The 18,712-nt window shown below is 48.3% G+C and overlaps 2 protein-coding genes across 2 annotated transcripts in view; both read left to right on the top strand.

Moving 5' to 3' along the window:
* The window catches only part of LOC148144593 (uncharacterized), a 233,819-nt gene that overhangs the window by 98,560 nt on the left and 116,547 nt on the right, over positions 1 to 18,712 (top strand). The gene's annotated exons all lie outside the window — the stretch shown is intronic.
* On the top strand, positions 4,849 to 6,638 carry LOC122543518 (uncharacterized). Its single transcript, XM_043682293.2, has one exon. It carries the CDS (start codon positions 4,849 to 4,851, stop codon positions 6,532 to 6,534), a length of 1,686 nt encoding a protein of 561 aa, XP_043538228.2. The 3' UTR covers positions 6,535 to 6,638.

The following is an 18,712-nucleotide window of genomic DNA, read 5'->3' as shown; positions in this document are numbered from 1 at the left end:
CGGAGACACAAGAAAGTTCATCAACCTCAACTGCATTTAGATTTTGCTGTCCTTGCTGCTGAAAATCATATCCAAGACTGAACCATGTTCATTCGGACAGTGGGTGAAGTGGGAGGGACAGAGGGGTTATATATTCCCGTGGGGCTGATGCTCTGTCAGCCTGGGAGTGCACATTCCCTCTGAAATGATCCACAGAAGCTGATGAACAACGTTTACTTTGTCCTGGTTAGGAAACAGAGTGTGCCTCCCACTGCAGGTAGATCTAAAGTCAACCCAGTGAGACCATGACATCGAGGAGCAGGAGTACACCATTCAGCCCATCGAGCCTGCTCCACCATTTAATACCATCGAGGCTGATAGCATCTCGGCTTCAACTCCCCTTTCCTGCCTCCTCTCCATAACCCTTCAACCTGTTACTGATTAAACATCATCTGTCAATCTCCTCAAGTTTACTCCATGTCCTGGCATCCACAGCACTCTGGGGGAATGCATTCCACGGATTAATGACCCTATTGATGAAAGTAATTTCTCCACGTCTGTGTTTGAAATTACTACCCCATATCCAATGACCTCTCACTCTAAATTGCCCCAGAAGGGCAAATACCCTTCCAATCCTGTGTGAATGAGTAAACTTGATGGGTAAAGTGGTGCAGTCCCATTTGTCAGCATTTGGCCCATATCCCTACAAACCGTTCCAATCCACATACCTGTCCATATGTCTTTTAAATGTTGTAATTGTACTCTCCTCTACAATTTCCTCTGGCAGCTCGTTCCATATACGGACCACTCCCTGCGTGAAAACGCTGCCTTTCGGGCCCCCTTTCAAATCTTACCCCTGTCACCTTAAACTTGTGACGTCGAGTTTTGCTCTCCCCTAGCCTGGGGAGAGCCAATCTATTCACTTCACCCATGGGGGTGGGGTAGTGGTTAGCACTGCTGCCTCACAGCACCACTGACTCGGGTTCGATTCCCACTTCGGGTGACTGACTGTGTGGAGTTTGCACGTTCTCCCCGTGTCTGCGTGGGTTTCCTCTGGGTGCTCTGGTTTCCTCCCACAGTCCAACGATGTGCAGGTCAGGTGAAATGATAAATTGCCCATAGTGACAGGTGCATTAGTCAGGAGTAAATGTAGGTTAGGTGAATTGGTCTGGGTGGGCTACTCTTTGGAGGGTCGATGTGAAACATGTTGGGTGGAAGGGCCTGTTTCCATACTGTAGTGAATCTAATCCTGCCCTCGTGATTTTATAAACCTCCATAAGGCCACCCCTCAGCCTCCTACACTTCATGGAAAGAAGTCTCAGTTTGTCCAGCCTGTCCTTAGAACACCAAACTCTGCAAACTCAGTAACATCCTTGTAAATCTTTATTGCACACTTTGCAGTTTGATAATAGCCTTCCTACAGCAGTGTGACCAGAACTGTCTGCTGTACTCCAACTGTGGCCTTACCAATGTTTTCTGCAGCCGTAACATGACGTCCCAACTCCGATACTCAATGCTCTGACTGATGACAGCAAGTGTACCAAATGCTGCCTTCATCAACTTTCTTCCTGTGATGCGATTTTCATGGAACTGTGTACCTGCACCCCCCCTATTCTCTGTTTGACGACAGTCCCTACCTGTGTAAGGTCTGCCTTGGTTTGTCTTAACAAAAATGCAACACCTTGCACTTATCTAAATTAAATGGGCACCGTGGGCAGCACAGTGGGCTCAGTGGTTAGCACTGCTGCCTCACAGCGCCAGGGACTCGGGTTTGATTCCAGTCTCGGGCGACTGTCTGTGTGGAGTTTGCACATTCTCCCATGGGTTTCCTCTGGGTACTCCGGTTTCCTCCCACAATCCAAAAAAGGATGTGCAGGTTAGATGAATTGGCCTTGCTAAATTGCCCATAGTGTTCAGGGATGAATTGAATTTATTGTCACGTGTACCGAGGCACAGTGAAAAGCTTTGTCTTGCTAGCGATACAGGCAGATCACAGAGTTAAAATAGCACAGATAAGTAAATAACAGGTAAATAGCAGCAAAAACAAAAGCACAGGTACAGGCGAATGCTAAGAGTTTGAGTCCATTCAGTATTCTAACAACAGCAGGGTAGAAACTGTTTGGAAACCGGCTGGTTCGTGTGTTCAGGCTTCAGTACCTTCTCTCTGATGGGAGAGGTTGTAGAAAAACATTGCCAGGGTGGGATGGATCTTTGAGAATGCTGGCGGCCTTTCCTCGACAGCGGGCCTGGGAGATGGATTCTGGTAGATGTGTATAGGTATGGATGTGTAGGTTAATTGCATTAGTCAGGGGTAATGGGTCTGGGTGGGTTACTCTTCGGAGGGTCAGTGTGGACATGAATTCTAATTCTAAACTCCATTTGCCATTCTTCAGCCCAGCTGATCAATATCTCAGTGTATTCGGAGATAACCTTCTTCACCAATTTTGGTGTCATGCATAAACTTACTAAACATGCCTGCTGTAGTCTCATCCAAATCGTTTTTATAAATGACGAATGATAGTGTACCGCGACACAATCTTTGCTGTCACAGGCCTTCAGTCTGAATACCAATCCTCTACCACCAATGTCTGTCTTCTACCGTCAGGCCAAATCGTATACCATTGGCTAATTCTTCCTGGATTCCTTGTGATCGAACCTTATGTCAATGTAGAACATAGAACGTAGAACATTCCAGGGCAGGAATGTTCAGCCCTCGATATTGTTCCAACCCAAAGCCCATCTAACCTACACTATCCCATTCTGATCCATATGTGTATCCAATGACCATTTAAATGCCCTTAAAGTTGGCGAGTCTACTACTGTTGCAGACCGTGCGTTCCACACCCCTGCTACTCTGAGTAAAGAAACTACTTCTGATATCTGTTCTATATCTATCACCCCTCAATTTAAAGTTGTGTCCCCTCATACTAGCCATTGCAATCCGAGGAAAAAGGCTCTCACTGTCCAACTTAACCCTCTGATTATCTTACATGTCTCAATTAAGTTGCCTCTCAACCTTCTTCTCTCTAACAAAAACAGCCTCAAGTCCCTCAGCCTTTTCTCATAAGACCTTCCCTCCGTACCAGGCAACATCCTGGTAAATCTCCTCTGCACCCTTTCCAAAGCTTCCACATCCTTCCTATAATGCGATGACCAGAACTGTACGCAATACTCCAAATGTTTTGTACAGCTGCAGCATAACCTCATGTCTCCGAAATTCCATCCCTCTACCAATAAAAGCTAACACACAGTGTGCCTTCTTAACAACCCTATCAACCCGGATGGCACGGTGGCTCAGTGGATGGTGGTTCAGTGGCTAGCACTGCGGCCTCACAGCACCAGGGACCTGGGTTCATTTCCTGCCTTGGGCAACTGTCTGTGTGGAGACAGTTCTCCCTGTGTCTGCATGGGTTTCCTCCCGGTGCTCCGGTTTCCTCCTACAGTCCAAAGATGTGCAGGTTAGGTGAATTGCCTATGTTAAATTGCCCGTAGTGTTCGGTGTAGGGGAATGGGTCTTGGTGGGTTGCTCTTCGGAGGGTCGATGTGGATTTGTTGGGCAAAAGGGCCTGTTTCCACACTGTAAGGGAATCGAATCCAATCTAAAAAACCTGGGTGGCAACTTTGAGGGATCTATGTACATGGACACCAAGGTCTCTCAGCTCATCTACGCTACCGAGAATCTTATTATTAGCTCAGTATTCTGCATTCCTGTTACTCCTTCCAAAGTGAATCACTTCACACTTTTCCGCATTAAACTCCACTTGCCACCTCTCAACCCAGCTATGTCTCTCTGTAACCTACAACATCCTTCGTCACTATCCACAACTCTACCGACCTTAGTGTCATCCGCAAATTTACTAATCCCTCATTCAGGTCATTGATATAAATGACAAACAACAGTGGACCCAAAACAGATCCTTGCAGTACCCTACTAGTAACTGAACTCCAGGATGAACATTTCCCATCATTCACCACCCTCTGTCTTCTTTCAGCTAGCAATGTCTGATCCAAACCGCTAAATCACCCTCAATCCCCCGCCTCCGTATTTTGTGTCAATTCATGTGTCAAATGAAGGAGCAAAATGTCTTCAACTCAGATTGCTAAGGTTTCATTGGGCACGACAATAATCAATTAGACAATAGGAAATAGGTGCAGAAGTAGGCCATTTAGCCCTTCGAGTCTGGAGGAGAATACGTGAAAAATAGGCTTCAGGTAAACACAGGCTGTTCTGGCTGGAAGGTAATTGCAATGACTTTGGTTGGTCTTGGGAATAGACTGTCATACGAAGGCACAGAGACAGCTGCACCTGTTATTTTTTGCATAGAGAAATAAGTGGGAAAAGTACTGAGACTGAAATGCAGCCCGTCATATCCAATTCAGAATAGTATTGGGTATTTTTCTCAGCTCGAGAGACATTCACCATCGGCCTGGGGTTCGAGAGACCAGATCGTGGGAACAGAAATCGAGCTCCCAGTGAGCCGTCACCCAGGAGACCCCGATAGTCTCAACGCAGTGAGACTAACTTGATGACGGTATCAAAAGTCTTCTAAGCGAATAGGGTCACTTTGCATGCGCCTAAAGCAAATTAAGTGAATAAAGTTGCTTTGTGTTGAATCGCACATTTCTGCGTGTATTCATTTTGATCAGGGAGCACGCAATGTCACTATCTTACGACAGAGACCGAGACCAACCCTTCTAGAGTCAGCCCCCCTCCCTGGATTCACTCCCTTTCCCTCCAGCTCCTGCACATGAACAGTTTAACCCCAGAACGGGAACAGAGAGTGTTGTGCTCACAGATGAGGAAGTTTCAGTGAGTGTGAGGTTACAGTGAAACCCTGGGCTTTGTGTGAACACATGCCTTGGAGGAAAATGAAGGGAAGGGATTTGTTGCAAAGTGCCCTCCCCTCCTCCAGCTCCCTCAGCACGGGGGCAGCACGAGACCCTTTGTCCGGAACAGGCGCGGCTCCTATTGGCTGGCTCCGGACAGCTCGGCATGTGGACTGTCCAATAGACAGCGCTGGAGGACCGGAAGCGCTCTGGTCCTCCAGCCAATCAGAGCGTGTCTATTGTCTGAATGCGGAAGTTATTGCTGCTGCTGCTGCTGCAATAACATTCCTCCAGGAGACACCATCAGGGGGTTCTGTGTGTGTGGGCACTTCAGGCTCCAGTTCATCATCCAACCTGGAGGGACACAAGGACAACAGCACCGTGGAGAAGCCATGGCAGTGTGGGGACTGTGGGAAACGGTACAGGTATCCGTCTGACCTGGAGATTCATCGACGTGTTCACACCGGGGAGAGGCCGTTCACCTGCTCTGACTGTGGGAAGCGTTTCACTCATTTCTCCGACCTGCAGAGACACCGGAGAGTTCACACCGGGGAGAGGCCGTTCACTTGCTCAGATTGTGGGAAGGGATTCACTCAGTCTTCTTTGTTGGTGGCGCACAAGCGAGTCCACACCGGGGAGAGGCCGTTCATCTGCTTCAAGTGTGGGAAGGGATTCAGTCGATCATCCAGCCTTCTAAACCATGAGCGAATTCACACCGGGGAATGGCCTTTCACCTGCTCCGAGTGCGGGAAGGGATTCAGTGCATCGTCCAGATTGCTGGCGCACCAGCATGTTCACACCGGGGAGAGGCCGTTCACTTGCTCCGAGTGTGGGAAGGGATTCACAGAGTCATTCCACTTGCTGTCACATCAGCGAGTGCACACCGGGGAGAGGCCGTTCACCTGCTCTGACTGTGGGAAGGGATTTGTGCACTCCTCTTCCCTACTGGCACACAAGCTAGTTCATACCGGGGAGAAGCCATTCACCTGCTTTGGATGTGATAAGCGATTCAGTCGGTTATCCTGCCTTCGAAAACATGAGCGAATTCACACCGGGGAGAGGCCATTCACCTGCTCTGAGTGCGGGAAGGGATTTGCTCACTCTGCTTCACTACTGTCACATCAGAGAGTTCACACCGGGGAGCGGCCATTCACCTGCTCTGTATGTGGGAAGCGATTCACTCGGTTATGCAGCCTTCAGCAACATGAGCAAACCCACACCGGGCAATGGCCGTTCACCTGCTCAGAGTGCGGGAAGGGATGCAGTACGTTATCCAGGCTGCTGACACACCAGCGGGTTCACACCGGGGAGAGGCCGTTCTCCTGCTCCGTGTGTGGAGAAACCTTCAGCGATCCCTGCAGCATGCGGAGACACCGGCGAGTGCACACCCGGGAGAGGCCGTTCACCTGCTCTGAGTGTGGGAAGGGATTTGCTCACTCCTGTAGCCTCAAGAAACACCAGCAACTTCACACCGGGGAGAGGCAGTTTACTTGCTCTGAGTGTGGGAAGGGATTCACTCAGTCGGTCAGACTGTTGATCCACCAGCGCATTCACACCGGGGAGCGACCATTCCCCTGCACCGTGTGTGGGAAAGCTTTCCGGGATTCATCTGCTGTGCTGAAACATCAGCGAATTCACACTGGGGAGAAGCCTTTCACCTGCTCTGTGTGTGGGAGGGGATTTATCCAGTCATGCAAGCTGAGGCGACACCAGAAAGTTCATCAGTGAAGACAGCAATTGGACTCTGCTATTCTTGCTGCTGAGAATCACATCCAGGACTGAACCATGTTCATTCGGACAGTGGGTGAAGTGGGAGGGTCAGTGTGAGTTTTTTTAAAAATTCCAGTGGGGCTGATGCTGTCCTAGCCTGGGAGTGCACGTTTCCTCTGAAATGATCCCCAGAAGCTGATGAGCAACATTTACTTTCTCCTGGTTAGGAAACAGAGTGTGCCTCCCACTGCAGGTAGATCTAAAGTCAACCCAGTTAGACCATGACATCGGGGAGCAGGAGTACACCATTCAGCCCATCGAGCCTGCCCCACCATTTAATACCATCGAGGCTGATCGCATCCCAGCTTCAACTCCCCTTTCCTGCCTCCTCTCCATAACCCTTCAACCTGTTACTGATTAAACATCTATCTATCTCCTCCTTAAGTTTACTCCATGTCCTGGCATCCAGACCAGTCTGGGGAGTGAATTTCAAGAAATAATGACCTATTGAGTTAAGTAATTTCTCCACATCTGTTTGAAATCTGCTACTCCTTATCCAATGACCTGTCATTCCAAATTTCCCCACAAGGTTAAATATCCTTCCCATGCTGAGTAAACGGCTAAAGATGATGAGTCAACGGATGTATTCTTATTTGCCAGCATTTGACCCATATCCCTCTAAACCTTTCCAATCTACATATCTGTCCTGATGCCTTTTAAATGGTCTAACTGTATCCATCTCTACCACTGCCTTCATTGGTCTGTCCTTTGAATACAGGAGTTGAGAAGTTATGTTGAGGTTGTACAGGGTACTGGTGAGGCTTCGTCTGGAGTACTGTGTCCAGTTCTGGTCACCTGGTGTTTGGAAGGATTTTGTCAAGCTGGAGATGGGTTCAGAAGAGATTTACCAGGATGTTGCTTGATTTTGAAGTTATGAGTTACAAAGTGTGGCTGGACAGGCTGAAACTTTTTTCACTGGAGTGTACAAGTGCTTGAGAGGCGATCTGATAGAAGTTGATAGAATGATGAGAGGTATAGATAGAGTTGGTTGTTCTTGTGTTTTCCCGAGAATGGGGGAATTTCAGTTTGGGAGAGCGTTTTTAAGGTGAGAGATTTAAATAAGACCGGAATGGCAAGTGTTTTGCTCAGAGGATGGTTCGCGAGTGAGAAAGTGGTGGATGCGGGTACAATTACAACATTTTTGTAACGTTGGATTACAATGTTTGGATAGATACATGAATCGGAAAGATTAGATCAGATTAGATTCCCTACAGTGTGGAAACAAGCCCTTTGGCCCACCAAGTCCACACCGGCCTTCCGAAGCGCAACCCACCCAGACCCATTCCCCTACATTTACCCCTGCACCTAACACTACAGGCAATTTAGCGTGGCCAGTTCACCTAACCTGCACATCTTTGGACTGTGGGAGGAAACCGGAGCTCCTGGAGGAAACCCATGCAAACATGGGGAGAATGTCCTGTACAACTTCAATATGACTTCTCAACTCCAGTATATATGGGCTAGGAGCAGGCAGGTGGGACTAGTTTAGTTTGAGATTATGTTCAGCATGGACTGGTTGGACCGAAGGGTCTGTTTCTGTGCGTTATGACTTTATGACTTCCTTGGCAGCTGATTCCATATATGAACCACCCTCTCCATGAAAACGCTGCCCCTCAGGCCCCTTTTAAATCTTTCCCATCTCACTTTAAACCTATGCCCTCTAGTTTTGGACTCCCCTGCCTTTGGCTGTTCACCCTTTCTATGCACATCATGGTTTTTGAAACCTTTATAAGTTTACCCCATGCTCCAGGCAAAGAAGTCCCAGTCTGTGCAGCCTGTCCTTATAACTCCAACACTCCAGCCTCAGTAACATCTTTCAAATCTTTATTGTATACTTTGTAGTTGAATAATAGCCTTTCTATAACATTGCGACCAGATTTATATGCGGTGCTCCAACGGTGGCTTTACCAATGTCTTGTGCAGCCATAGCACAATGTCCCAACTCTATACTCAATGCTCGCACCGATGAGGGAAAGTGTACCAAACGCCTTCTGCAGCACCTTGTCTACCTGTGACGCTACTTTCAAGGACCTATGTGCCTGCACCCCATCGTCTCTCTCTGTTTGACAACACTCCCCACTTGTGTAAGTCCTCCCTTGGTTTGTCTTAGAAAAATGCAACATCTTGCCTTTATTTGCAAGATCCCCTCCAAGCTGCTCACCACTCTGACTTGGTGTTCCTTCACAATCATTGGGTCAAAATCCTGGAATGCCTTGGAATTCCCTCCCTACCGGCATTGTGGGTCAACCCAGAGCAAGTGGACTGCAGCGATTCAAGAAGGCAGCTCACCCCCACCTTCTCTGGGGCAAATAGGGATGGGCTATCAATGCTGGCCCAGCCAGTGATGCCCAAGTCCCACAAATGAATTTTAAAAATCTAAATTAAACTCCATAGAGATGTACAGCACAGAAACAGACCCTTCGGTCCATCTCGTCCATGCCAACCAGATATCCCAATCCAACTCCTGTGCTCAATACTCTGAACAATAAAGGAAAGCATACCAAATGTCTCCTTTGCTGTCCTATCTACCTGCGACTCCATTTTCAAGGAGCTATGAACCTACACTCCAAGGTCTCTTTGTTCAGCAACACTCTATCTGCCATTCCTTTGCCCAGCTTATTCCATTGTACTCTCAGATAACCTCCTTCCTCTTAAACTAGACCACCAAATTTGGTGTCATCTGCAAACTTTATAACCAACTAGTCCCATCCAAATAATTTATATGCATGTTGAAATACAGTGGATCTAGAACCAAACCATGCGGCACACCGCTGGTCACAGGCCTTCAATCTGAGTCGAAACGTGTGGCGCTGGAAAAGCACAGCAGGTCCGGCAGCCTCTGAGGAGCAGGAGAGCCGACGTTTCGGGCATAAGACCTTCATCACATTCCTGATGAAGGGTTTATGCTTGAAATCTCGACTCTCCTGCTCCTCAGATGCTGCCAGACCTGTTGTGCTTTTCCAGCGCCATACTTTTCGACTCTGATCTCCAGCATCTGCAGTCCTCAGGTTCTCTCAGCACTCAGCCTGAGTACCAGTCGTCCACCACCATCCTCGGTCTCCTACCGTCAGGCTAATTTTGTGCCCCATTGGCTAGCTCTCCCTGGATTCCACGTGATCGAGCCTTGTGTCAATGAGGGAGGAAAATGTCTCCAGCCCAGATTGTTAAGGGTTAATTGTGCATGGCAATAAGCAATTGAAAGGGGAATATGTGAGAAACAGGTTTTGGGTAAACACGGGCCGTTCTGGTTGGAAGGTAACTGCAATGACCTTGGCTGGTCTTGGGAACAGACTGTTGTCCAAAGACACAGAGACACATCCACCTGTTTGTGGAATGAGTGGGAAAGGTACTCAGGGACTGCAATACAGCATGTCATATCCAAATCAGAACAGTATTAACAATGGGGACTTTTCCCAGCTTGAGAGACCTTCACTATCAGACTGGGGTTTGAGAGACCAGATCATGGGAATGGAGATAGAGCTGAAAGTGACAGCCATCACCCAGGAGACCCCGATGTGACGACAAGGCAGTGAGACTCACTTGTTGACTGTATCAAAAGTCTTTTAAGCTGATACAGTCATTCATTAGTTTGCGTGTACCTAAAGTAGATTCAGTGAATAAAGTTGCTCTGTTTTGGAGCACACATTTCTGTTTGGAATCGTTTTGATCAGGCCTTCAAGTACCCATTCAGTCCTTTCAGTCTAACACTACTCGTGGCTCATGCAATCTTTCTTGGGAAGACATCTCACTCACTCTAGTGATCAGAGTCGAGATTTAGAGTGGTGCTGGAAAAGCACAGCAAGTCAGGCAGCATCCAAGGAGCAGGAAAATCGACATTTCGGGCAAAAGCCCTGCTTCCTGCTGTCCCTTAGAATTTGAAAACTTAAGACAGTTTTTGATTTCTGTCTTGTTGTAACCTTCGCCGGGTCCATCACTGACTTATCAATTCCCTTTCTCAACATCTCAGCTTCCATTTCTGATGATGGGCTGGCCATCGAAATCTGCTACGTATCCACCGAGCCTGGCGGTTACTTGGGCTGTGCATCCCCACTCCCTGCTTCCTGTAGAGACCCGGTTGCATTCTCCCAATTTTTCCATCTCTATCGCTTTATTTTAGAGTGAACAGAACCTCTGACACTCCTGTTTTTTTTTCTTTTTTTACCCCCCCCACACTACCGCCTAACTGCGGTAGTGCTTATTTTTCTCCCCGCACCCTTGTTGTGTGTTTGCAGGTATGAGACACAGTGAAAGACACAAGGTGCACAAATCTTGATTCAATTCCCACCTCCAGGAAGAAAAGAAACACCCAAGTGGCCAGTGACAAACAGTGCTGTGTGATCAAACAGTGAAGGGGAGGGCAGGGATTAAATCAAAATAGAGTTTTTTTTTAGATTACCTACAGTGTGGAAACAGGCCCTTCGGCCCAACAAGTCCATACCGACCCTCCAAAGAGAAACCCACCCCCCTATATTTACCCCTGACGAATCCACCTAACATGACGGGCAATTTCCCATGGCCAATCCACCTGACCTGCATATCTTTGGACTGTGGGAGGAAACCGCAGCACCCGGAGGAAACCCACACAGACATGGGGAGAACATGCAAACTCCACACAGACAGTCACCCGAGGCGGGAACTGAACCCAGGTCCCTGGTGCTGTGAGCCAGCAGTGCTAACCACTGTGCTGCCCGGGGGAGTTGGAGGGGGAAATAATGCACTCCACTCCCCGCGGTTCCCACCTCTCCCTGAACAGCTCGAGGGTGTTGGTGGACACCACGTGCTCCTTCTCCAGAGACACCCGGGCTATCACTTTATACCATAGCACTGCTTAAACAATCAATACATGGTTAAACAATCAATGTGTTATGTACACCTATCAGCGTGGTAGTTTCACTTTTCAATCATGGTCTGCGACTATGTCAAGCAATGACAAGTAAAAGCTGAACTAGAACGTACAAAGGATGTGAAAAAGTATCTTAAGGAATGCTAAGCCTCCTTTGTTGGCCTTGTGTGTCCCCTCAGGTTCTGCTGCACCATATCAACAGTGAAAAACTTGTATGGGAGGAGGGATAAGGCAAATTATTGACCTGAGGACATACAGAAATGCAGCAATTAGCATGTGATGGTGATTGAAGTTAAAACAAAATCAAGATTTTGGCAGAGAACTAGACCACTGGGCCAACAGAGCTTCATTAGAGTTTATATTCCAAACGAGTCTCCCTGCTTCATCAAATTCTGCAGCACGCAATCCTCCTGCCTTTGTCTCTCATGTCTGCGAGGAGAAAGTGAGGTCTGCAGATGCTGGAGATCAAAGTTGAAACTTTATTGCTGGAACAGCACAGCAGGTCAGGCAGCATCCAGGGAACAGGAGATTCGACGTTTCGGGCACAGGCCCTTCTTCAGGAATGAGCAGAGAGTGTTCAGCAGGAGAAGATAAAAGGTAGGGAGGAGGGACTTGGAGGAGGGGCGTTGGAAATGTGATAGGTGGAAAGAGGTCAAGGTGAGGGTGATAGGTCGGAGTATGTTCCACATACCCTTCGTAGGGTATGTGGAACAATCCATCTTCCGCAACTACACTGGCCCCACCCCCCATCTTTTCCTTCGCTACATTGATGACTGTATCGGCGCTACCTCGTGCTCCCACGAGGAGGTTGAACAGTTCATCCACTACACTAACACCTTCCACCCCGACCTCAAATTCACCTGGACAGTCTCGGACTCCTCCCTCCCCTTCCTAGACCTTTCTGTTTCTATCTCAGGCGACCGAATCAACACGGACATCTACTACAAACCAACCGACTCCCACAGCTACCTGGACTACACCTCCTCCCATCCTGCCCCCTGTAAAAACGCCATCCCATTCTCCCAATTCCTTCGTCTCCGCCGCATCTACTCCCAGGAGGACCAGTTCAAAATACGTACAACACAGATGGCCTCCTTCTTCAAGGACCGCAATTTCCCCCCCGAAGTGGTCGACGGTGCCCTCCACCGCATCTCCTCCACTTCCCGCTCCTCCGCCCTTGAGCCCCGCCCCTCCAACCGCCACCAGGACAGAACCCCACTGGTCCTCACCTACCACCCCACCAATCTCCATGTACAGCGCATCATCCGCCGTCACTTCCGCCACCTCCAAACAGACCCCAGCACCAAGGATATATTTCCCTCCCCTCCCCTATCAGCTTTCCGTAGAGACCACTCCCTCCGCGACTCCCTTGTCAGATCCACACCCCCCACCGACCCAACCTCCACTCCCGGCACCTTCCCTTGCAACCGCAGGAGGTGCAACACTTGCGCCCACACCTCCCCCCTCACTTCTCTCCAAGGCCCCAAAGGAAACTTCCATATCCGCCACAGATTCACCTGCACCTCCACCCACATCATCTACTGCATCCGCTGCAGCCGGTGTGGCCTCCTCTATATTGGGGAGACAGGCCGCCTACTTGCGGAGCGATTCAGAGAGCACCTCTGGGCCACCCGGACGAACCAACCCAACCACCCTGTAGCACAGCATTTCAACTCCCCCTCCCACTCCACCGAGGATATGCAGGTCATTGGACTCATCCACCGCCAAACCACAACAACGCGACGGTCGGAGGAGGAGCGTCTTATCTTCCGACTGGGAACCCTCCAACCACAGGGGATGAACTTGGACTTCACCAGTTTCTTCATCCCCCCTCCCCCCACCTTGTCTCAGCCGAATCCCTCCAGCCCGGCACCGCCTTCCTGACCTGCAGTCTTCTTCTTGACCTCTCCGCCTCCATCCTACTCCGACCTATCACCCTCACCTTGACCTCTTTCCACCTATCACATTTCCAATGCCCCTCCTCCAAGTCCCTCCTCCCTACCTTTTATCTTCTCCTGCTGAACACTCTCTGCTCATTCCTGAAGAAGGGCCTGTGCCCGAAACGTCGAATCTCCTGTTCCCTGGATGCTGCCTGACCTGCTGTGCTGTTCCAGCAATAAAGTTTCAACTCTCTCATGTCTGCGCCTAGCTTCCTATTTAATGCATCCATGTTACTTGACTCAATTACGTGATGCTTGGGAGTTCCGCATACCAACCATTCCGAGTGAAGGGAGTTTCTCTTGAATTCCAGACTGGATTGGTTTGTTACTCCGTTCTCCAATCCTCGGTTTCAGGTTGAGCCAGAACTGGAAACGTTTTCTTTTGACTTTGAGGCGAGTTCAGCGAAGCTGCCTTTGGCGTCGATGAGCATTAATCTTGGTGCAGTATCAAAGAACCTGAGTGAAGTCGAAGCTAATGGGATTTGTTAGAAAACTGCCCGCTGGCTGGAGTCGTACCCAGCACAGAGGAAGATGGCTGCGGTGGTTGGGGATGTGATCATCTCCGTTCTGGGACATTGCTGCAGGAGTTCCTTCGGGTGGAGTCCGAGGTTGCGAATACCACACGTAGCTTGTCTCTTGACTTCCCAGACCTTGTCTGCCATCGACAAGGCATAAGTCAGGGAATGCTCTCCAGTCACTTGGATGATTGCGGTTTCAACAACTTCCAAGAGGGCTCAATGCCGTCCAGATCAAAGAAGCTCACTCTGATTAGTGGCCCACCCGCCAACCCCAAAGAATCATTCTCTCCACCGCTGATGCCTGTTACGGGAGGGCCACCAAGGCTGCTTTGGAAGTGCCTTGCAAATCCATACCTGATGAGGGCAACGTTTGGGAACGCTGCCACCTGAAAGTTCCTTTACAAGCCATTCATCATCCTGAACATCTACAAGTGCGGAATCAGGCCACTTGGCCCAACAAGTCCACACCGACCCATTCCCCTACCTATTATGATTCATTTCCCCTGACTAATACACCCAACCCACACATCCCTGGACACTATGCGTAATTTAGCATGGCCAATCCACTCTAACCTACATAAGCCTGGGCACTATAGATAATTTAGCATAGTCAATCCACCCTAACCTGCACATCCCTGGGTACTATGGGTAATTTAGCATGGCCAATCCACACTAAACTACACATCCCTGGGCACCATGGGACAATTTAGCATGACCAATCCACCTTAACCTACACATTACACATCTTTGGACTGTGTGAGGAAACCTGAGCAACCAGAGGAAACACCCGCAGACATAGGGAGAATGTGCTAACTCCACACAGTTGTCTTATGAAGGTGTAAGGTGTACTGTACCTCTGTACTGTACTATGAATAAACCTTTGTCTGTTTTAAAACCTAGATAGTCAACCTAGCTAACTTACTCTGGGTAATTTTCACTGTGCACTTTGCCGAAACAAATTGCAAAGTTACAGTCTGGGCTGCCTGCTTAAGAACGTTTTGAGTGGTCTGGCCTAGTCCATAACAGCAGCTTACACGTAATATGAAGTTCAGGATGGGAATGCATCAACTCCAAGTACCTTTAAACTGGTTATACTGTATTCTTATTCACTGTCGGGGTCAGAACCTCCGAGAATACAGACAGCAGCATCATTGGGGCATCTCTGCAATAGTTGTACTATTGTCTTCTTAGGGCAAGTAATCCTTGCATTTCCTCAGGATAGTGAAGAAGGGTTTTGGATTCTTGGATAATTGGGGCTCTTTCGGGGGTAGGTGAGACCTCTACAAGCAGGATGGTCTTTATCTGAACCAGGGGGGTACCAATATCCTGGGGGGGGATATTCGCTAAGGCTATTGGGCTGGGTTTAAGCTAATCCAAGCAGGGGGATGGGAACCAAAATTGTAGTTTGAGTATAGAAAAGGTTGAGAGTAGGGAGGTCCGAAAACAAGTTTCAGGGATGCAAGATGGCACTGGCAAGCAAGATGTTGGTTTGAAGTGTGTCTACTTCAATGCCAGAAGCATCCGGAATAAAGTGGGTGAACTTGGAGCATGGGTTGGTACCTGGGACTTCGATGTTGTGGCCATTTCGGAGACATGGATAGAGCAGGGACACAAATGGTTGTTGCAGGTTCCAGGATTTAGATGTTTCAGTAAGAACAGAGAAGATGGTAAAAGAGGGGGAGATGTGGCATTGTTGGTCAAGGACAGCATTACAGTTGCAAAAAGGATGCTTGGGGACTCATCAACTGAGGTAGTATGGGCTGAGGTTAGAAACAGGAAAGGAGAGGTCACCCTTCTATAAGCCTCCGAATAGTTCCAGAGATGTAGAGGAAAAGATAGCAAAGATGATTCTCGATAGGAGTGAGAGAGACAGGGTAGTTGTCATGGGGGACTTCAACTTTCCAAATATTGACTGGGAACACTATAGTACGAGTACTATAGATGGGTTGGGTCAGTTTTTGACCAGTGTATGCAGGAGGGCTTCCTGACACAGTATGTAGACAGGCCAACAAGGGGCGAAGCCACATTAGATTTGGTACTGGGTAATGAGCCCGGCCAGGTGTTAGACTTGGAAGTAGGTGAGCACTTTGGTGATAGCGATCACAATTCTGTTACGTTTACTTTAGTAATAGAAAGGGATAGGTGTATACCACTGGGCAAGAGTTACTACTGGGGGAAAGGCAATTACAATGCAATTAGGCAAGATTTAGGAAGCATAGGATGGGGAAGGAAACTGCAGGGGATGGGCACATTAGAAATGTGGAGCTTATCCAAGGAAAAGCTCCTGTGTGTCCTAAATAAGTATGTACCTGTCAGGCAGGGAGGAAGCTGTAGAGCGCGGGAGCCGTGGTTTACGAAGGAAGTGGAATCTCTGGTCAAGAGGAAGAAGAAGGCTTATGTTAGGATGAGATGTGAAGGCTCAGTTAGGGCGCTTGAGGGTTAGAAGGTGCCAGGAAAGATCTAAAGAGAGCTCAGGAGAGCCAGGAGGAGACATGAGAAGTTGTTGGCGGATAAGATCAGGGTTAACCCTAAGGCTTTCTATTGGTATTTAAGGAATAAAAGAATGATGAGAGTAAGATTAGGGCCAATCAAGAATAGTAGTGGGAAGTTGTGTGTGGAGTTAGAGAAGATAGGGGAAGCACTAAATGAATATTTTTTGACAGTATTCATTCTAGAAAACGACAATGTTGTTAAGGAGAATACTGAGATACAGGCTACTAGACTAGGTGGGATTGAGGTTCACAAGGAAGAGGTATTAGAAATCCTGCAGAGTGTGAAAATAGATAAGTCCCCTGGGCCGGATGGGATTTATCCTGGGATCCTCTGGGAAGCCAGGGAGGAGATTGCCGAGCCTTTGGCATTGATCTTTAAATCGTCATTGTCTACAGGAATAGTGCCTGAGGACTGGAAGATAGCAAATGTGGTTCCCCCATTCAAGAAGGGGAGTAGAGACAACCCTGGTAATTATAGACCAGTGAGCCTGACTTTGGTTGTTGGTAAAGTGTTGGAAAAGGTTATATGAGATAGGATTTATAATCATCTAGAAAATAATAATTTGATTAGGGATAGTCAGCATGGTTTTGGGAAGGGTAGGTCATGCCTCACAAACCTTACTGAGTTCTTTGAGAAGGTGACCAAACAGGTAGATGAGAGTAAACCAGTTGATGTGGTGTATATGGATTTCAGCAAGACGTTCGGTAAGGTTCCCCACAGTAGGCTATTGTACAAAATGCTGAGAAATGGGATTGTGGGAGATATAGCAGTTTGGATCAATAATTGGCTTGCTGAAAAAAGACAGAGGGTCGTGGTTGATGGGAAATGTTCATCCTGGAGTCCAGTTACTAGTGGTGTAGCGCAAGGGTCAGTGTTGGGTCATTTTTACAAACGACCTGTACGAGGGCATAGAAGGATGGATTGGTAAATTCGCAGACGACACTAAGGTCGGTGGAGTTGTGGATAGTGACGAAGGATGTTGTAGGTTACAGAGAGACATAGGTAAGTTGCAGAGCTGGGCTGAGAGGTGGCAAATGGAGTTTAATGTGGACAAGTGTGAGGTGTTTCGACTTTGGTCGGAATAACCGGAATGCAAAGTACTGGGCTAATGGTAAGATTCTTGGTAGTGTAGATGAGCAGAGGGATCTTGGTGTCCATGTACACAGATCCTTGAAAGTTGCCACCCAGGTTGACAGGGTTGTTAAGAAGGCATACAGTGTTTTCGCTTTTATTAATAGAGGGATCGATTTCCGGAACCATGAGGTTATGCTGCACCTGTACAAAACTCTGGGTGCGGCCGCATTGTGGAGTATTATGTACAGTTCTGGTCACCGCATTATAAGAAGGATGTGGAAGCTTTGGAAAGGGTGCAGAGGAGATTTACCAGGATGTTGCCTGGTACGGAAGGAAGGTCTTACGAGGAAAGGCTGAGGGACTTGAGGCTGTTTTCGTTAGAGAGAAGAAGGTTGAGAGGTGACTTAATTGAGACATGTAAGATAATAATTAGTGGGCGGCACGGTGGCACAGTGGTTAGCACTGCTGCCTCACAGCGCCAGAGACCCGGGTTCAATTCCCGCCTCAGGCGACTGACTGTGTGGAGTTTGCACGTTCTCCCCGTGTCTGCGTGGGTTTCCTCCGGGTGCTCCGGTTTCCTCCCACAGTCCAAAGATGTGCAGGTCAGGTGAATTGGCCATGCTAAATTGCCCATAGTGTTAGGTATGGGGTAAATGTAGGGGAATGGGTGGGTTGCGCTTCGGCGGGGCGGTGTGGACTTGTTGGGCCGAAGGGCCTGTTTCCACACTGTAAGTAATCTAATCTAATCTAATCTAATCTAATAATCAGAGAGTTAGATAGGGTGGATAGGGAGAGCCTTTTTACAAGTATGGTGACGGCGAGCACGAGGGGGTATAGCTTTAAATTGAGGGGTGACAGATATAGGACAGATGTCCGAGATAGTTTCTTTACTCAGAGAGTAGTAAGGGTATGGAAAGCTTTGCCTGCAACGGTAGTAGATTCGCCAACTTTAAGTACATTTAAGTCGTCATTGGGCAAGACTATGGACATACATGGAATAGTGTAGGTTAGGAGCGCTTCAGACTGGTTTCACAGGTCGGCACAACATCGAGGGCCTGTACTGCGCTGTAATGTTCTATGTTCTAAGACCGTTTGGTACACTTGCCTTTATAGGTCAGCGTATTGGGTATGGGAGTTGGGAGGTCATGTTGCAGCTGTACAGGACACTGGTTAGGCGACTTTTGGAATATTGCGTGCAATTCTGGTCTCCTTCCTATCGGAAAGATGTTGTGAAACATGAAAAGGTTTCAGAGAAGATTTTCGAGGAT

The sequence above is a fragment of the Chiloscyllium plagiosum genome, unplaced genomic scaffold, assembly GCF_037043375.1.
Source record: "Chiloscyllium plagiosum isolate Xiang-an unplaced genomic scaffold, Cpla_swu_hap1 HiC_scaffold_27, whole genome shotgun sequence".
Lineage (NCBI taxonomy): Eukaryota > Metazoa > Chordata > Chondrichthyes > Orectolobiformes > Hemiscylliidae > Chiloscyllium > Chiloscyllium plagiosum.
This window is presented reverse-complemented; position numbering and strand designations above follow the sequence as displayed.